Genomic DNA, 4,993 nt, shown 5'->3' with positions numbered 1-4,993 from the left:
TTATTGAAATACAAAGTTTCAGAATCCTTAGGACCACTAATGTCTAAGAGACACTAAGGTAAATGAGCTACTTACGACTGACTAGGATGGCTAGGTAAGACAAAATGTATTTAGGAAATGACATAATACAGAAACATATCCGAAGGTTAAAAGAAGTCATTGGTGATTGCAGAGATCATAAATGTATAATTACGGTTATGAGGTCAAATAGTTTAAAATGAATAATAGATAGAGAACCTAGAAATCTGTTTCTTTTTATTTGTATTTCCAAGGATCTATGTCAGTTTTCCTTAGAGATGCTGGAGAAAGATTATGACAGAAGAGAACCAAACTGTGATCACCCAATTTCTCCTCCTGGGCCTGCCCATTCCCCCAGAGCACCAGCACCTGTTCTACGCCCTGTTCCTGGCCATGTACCTCACCACCGTCCTGGGGAACCTCATCATCATCATTCTCATTTATCTGGACTCCCATCTCCACACACCCATGTACTTGTTTCTCAGCAACTTGTCCTTCTCTGACCTCTGCTTTTCCTCTGTCACAATGCCCAAATTGCTGCAGAACATGCAGAGCCAAGTTCCATCCATCCCCTATGCAGGATGCCTGGCACAACTATACTTTTACCTGTATTTTGCAGACCTTGAGAGCTTCCTCCTTGTGGCCATGGCCTATGACCGCTATGTGGCCATCTGCTTCCCCCTTCATTACATGAGCATCATGAGCCCCAAGCTCTGCTTGAGTCTGGTGCTGCTGTCCTGGGTACTGACCACCTTCCATGCCATGCTGCACACCCTGCTCATGGCCAGATTGTCATTCTGTGAGGACAATGTGATCCCCCACTTTTTCTGTGACATATCTCCTTTGCTGAAGCTGTCCTGCTCTGACACCCATGTTAATGAGTTGGTGATATTTGTCATGGGAGGGCTCGTTATTGTCATTCCATTCCTACTCATCGTTGTGTCCTATGCACGAGTTGTCACTTCCATTCTTAAGGTCCCTTCTGTTCGAGGCATCCACAAAGTCTTCTCCACTTGTGGGTCTCATCTTTCTGTGGTGTCACTATTCTATGGGACAATCATTGGTCTCTATTTATGTCCAACAGCTAATAACTCTACTGTGAAGGAGACTGTCATGGCCATGATGTATACAGTGGTGACTCCCATGCTGAACCCCTTCATCTACAGTCTGAGGAACAGAGACATGAAGGGGGCTCTCGCAAGAGTCCTTTTTAAAAAGAAAATTACATTCTGTCTGTGATGGTTGCACTTTATAAAATTTGAAATTTTTCACTGAATAGAATGTACTAATGGGGTGATACTATACCAGATTTTCTCATTGCCATTTGAGATTCTGTTAAAAGTATAGAGCGATCAATTTCTGTCTTCAACTGCAGATTTCTCTTTTTCATGCTGAACAATGATTGCAATATATAGTCATGTTTGAGAACATGACTGTTTTTCTATTTTGCTTTTGTTGGGTGATCCTAGAAAAGCATATACTAGAGCTACTATTTAGTGGCCTCTGTTTCTTACATCAAGTTTTATCAGGTTATCCAGAGTTCTGCTTTAACTATGGTCTCATTTTAAATTGTCCTTCAAAATCCAAAGTCAATGAAAACAGCCAAGTATCTCATCCTTCTATGTGCTACTTCTGAAAAAAATCTTGGATTTTGTTCATTCTTAAATTTTTTAACCTTTACTATTATTTTGTGTATAAGGGTGTTTTGACTGCATGTATATCTGTACACTGTTCATGCAGTGCCAATGAAGGATAGAAGAGAGCATATGATATCCTGGGCCTGGAGTTACAAATATTTGTTAACCATCATGTGGATGCTGGGAATGAAACCCGGGTCTTCTGGAAGAGCAGCTAGTATTCTTACCCTAAACTATTTCTCCAGGACCTTATTCATTGTATTTAATTACCCCATACCTTTTTTCATGTATATTTTGGGTTTTTTCTTAACTCTTCTGATTATAAACATCATTTTGTGATTTTTTTTATTTTGTATAGCATGTTTACTCGTATTCTTAACCATCTCCTAATTCCACCCAGATCCTACCCAGCTCCTCACCCACCCAAACACAATTTTATGTTCCACACCCTCTTATACACATACATATATACACACAGAAAAACAACACACACACACACACACACACACACACACACACACAAAGACAAAATTCAAAACAAACAACTAAAAAAGAAGAAAATCTATAAAATAAAAAAACACCAACACAAAGCCAAAAGCAAAGGCACATACACACACACAAACAACAACAACAACAAAATGGAGTCTGTTTTGGGTTAGTCAACTACTCCTGGGCATGGAACTTACCTGGGAATAGAGTTGATATACCCAGTTACACTTCACTGGAGAAAACTGATTTGCCTTTCCCAGCAGGTATCAATTCCAAGTAGATTCTTGGATAGGGGTGGGACTTTGTGTCCACTTTCCCTTCTTAGTACTGGAATTTTGTCTGGTTTGAATCTGTCGGGGCATTGTATGTTGCCACAGTCTCTGTGAGCTCATATGTGCATCAATCCTCTTGTGTCTGGAAGATGCTGTTTCCACGGAGCCATGAACAACCTACAGCTCTTGCAATCTTTCCACCTCTTCTTCCAAGTAGATACTTCCAAGTAGTAGTAGCCTTTCTGACATTTTTGTATAACAATGTCATATCTACAGTTCTGTCTTTGCCTGGAATTAACTAATACCCAGAAACTCTAGATTTTATTTCCCTAGGACAATGGAAATAAGTTAGAGGCTGATACATGTTATATTTTTTGAGAAATTATTCACCTGTTTCATAGTTTGCTCTTACAATAATGTCCTTGATCCATTTGGCTGAAAGTTTATGCAGATTGAGAGATAAGGAATAGTTTAACTCTTCCACATGTACTATACAGTTTGGACAGCAGCATTTGTTGAAGATGCAGTCTTTTTTCCAATGTGTGTTATCAGCCTTTTCATAAAAAAATAAATAAAAAAAAAGTGTCTCTACAATGTATTCCTGAATTCTATTTCATTAATCAGTGTGTGTTCTTATATAAATACCTAGCTGTTTTCATTAATATAACTTTGTGGCATCACTTGAAATCCAGGAAAGTGATACCTTCAGTCATTTTTTGCTGTGTGGGGTCAGATTAACATTTGTGTTTCTATATGAAATTTAATATCTTTTCAGTTTCTATGGAGAACTCCACTAGAATTTTATGGGTGTTGCGTTGAGTCTATAGATTGATTTTGATAAGATAGCCATGGTCGTGATAGTAATCCTACAAGTCCATGAGTATTGGAGGTCTCTCTACCTTTCAGTATCCTCAGTTCCTTTTTTCAGTATCTTAACATTTTCTTTTTTTTTTTTGTACTGCCAGCTGATTTTCTTTTTTTTTAATTAGATATTTTCTTCATTTACATGTCATATGATTTCTCCTTTCCCAGTTTCCCCTCCAAAAAACAAGCAAACAAACAAGAACAAGAACAAACCCCTGTTGCCTCCCCCCTCCCCATGCTTGCCACCCCACCCTCTCCCACTTATTGGCCCTGGAATTCCCCTACACTGGGACACAGAACCTTCACAGGGCCAAAGGGCCTCTCCTCCCATTGATGATTGACTTTGCAGTCCTCTACTATACACATGCTGCCAGAACAATCAGCTCCACTATGTATAGTCCTTGGTTGGTGGTTGAGTCCCTGGAAGCTGTAAGGGTACTAGTTAGTTCATATTGTTGTTCATCCTAAGGGGCTGCAAACTTTTCAGCTCCTTTGGTTCTTTCTCTAACTCCTTCATTGGGTACCCTGTACTCAGTTTAATGGATGACTGTGAGCCTCTACATCTGTGTTAGTCAGGTAGTGTCAGAGCCTCTCAGGAGATAGCTATATTAGGCTGGCTTGTCCTTCCTTCAGTCTCTGCTCCATAGTTAGGCTCTGCAACTCCTTCTGTGGGTATTTTGTTCTCCCTTTTAAGAAGAAATGAAATGTCCACATTTTGGTCTTCCTTCTTCTTGAGTTTCTTGTGGTTTGTGGGTTGTTCTTACTGTATTCTGAACTTCTGGGCTAATAACCACTGATCAGAGAGTGCATACTCAGTGTGTTCTTTTGTGATTGGGTTACTTCACTCAGGATGATATTCTCCAGATCCATCCATTTCCCTAAGAATTTCATAAATTCATTGTTTTTAATAGTTGAGTAGTACTCCATTGTGTAGATGTACCACAATTTCTGTATCCATTCCTCTGTTGAGGGACATCTGGGTTGTTTCCAGTTTCTGGCTATTATAAATAAGGCTGCTATGTACATGGTGGAGCATGAGTCCTTATTACATGTTGAAGAACATTTTCATTATACAAGTCTTTCTGAGAATGTCTTATTTCATTGACCTATGTCATCTACAGCAAATGTGCCCATCATTCGTTCCTTTTCTAAATATATTAGCATACCAATGTTCTCTCCTAACCTGTCATGACTCTAAAGGAATCTCTTTTAAATAGCCAGAGAATAAATACATAGTGTTGGGGCAGAGAATGAGATTCCAAGCATACACTGTGTAATCATCAAGTCAGCATAGGTGATGTGCCCTTCATCTTGGGAGTTTAGCATCTTTGTATAGTAACATTCAAATGTCTCTCTTCCAATCATTTTAAAGTAAGAAATGAATTCTTGCTAACAGTAGTATTCCAACTGTTTTATACAGCGTCTGAAAGGCTTTCACTTACCCAGCTTCACACCTGTACCTATTTACCATCTCCTTACATTCTCCTTTCCCCACACTCTTCCTGGCATCTGGAAACCACTATACTAATCTACTTCTATGAAGCCACCTTTCATTTCTTTATAATAATCTATACTGGGACATTTTGCTATATTCCTTAAATTCAGATTTGTTATTAGTTATAAGGAATCCTGTTTGCATTTATTACTTATTTTTGTTAGCATAACATTTTCTTTTTTATTTAATCTTTTCTTTTGGCTGTGGTGTACATTGTA

At 38.8% G+C, this 4,993-nt stretch overlaps 1 protein-coding gene across 1 annotated transcript; it reads left to right on the top strand.

The window, feature by feature from the left end:
* The first annotated feature begins 312 nt into the window (after nucleotides 1-312).
* LOC116077008 (olfactory receptor 1468) lies at nucleotides 313-1,292 on the top strand. The gene has a single exon (XM_031351196.1). The coding sequence runs from the start codon at nucleotides 313-315 to the stop codon at nucleotides 1,255-1,257; it is 945 nt and encodes a 314-aa protein (XP_031207056.1). The 3' UTR covers nucleotides 1,258-1,292.
* The last annotated feature ends 3,701 nt before the right edge of the window (nucleotides 1,293-4,993 follow it).

Source organism: Mastomys coucha, unplaced genomic scaffold, assembly GCF_008632895.1.
Source record: "Mastomys coucha isolate ucsf_1 unplaced genomic scaffold, UCSF_Mcou_1 pScaffold5, whole genome shotgun sequence".
NCBI lineage: Eukaryota > Metazoa > Chordata > Mammalia > Rodentia > Muridae > Mastomys > Mastomys coucha.
Note: the sequence above shows the minus strand (reverse complement) of the source record. Positions and strands in the feature narration are given on the sequence as shown.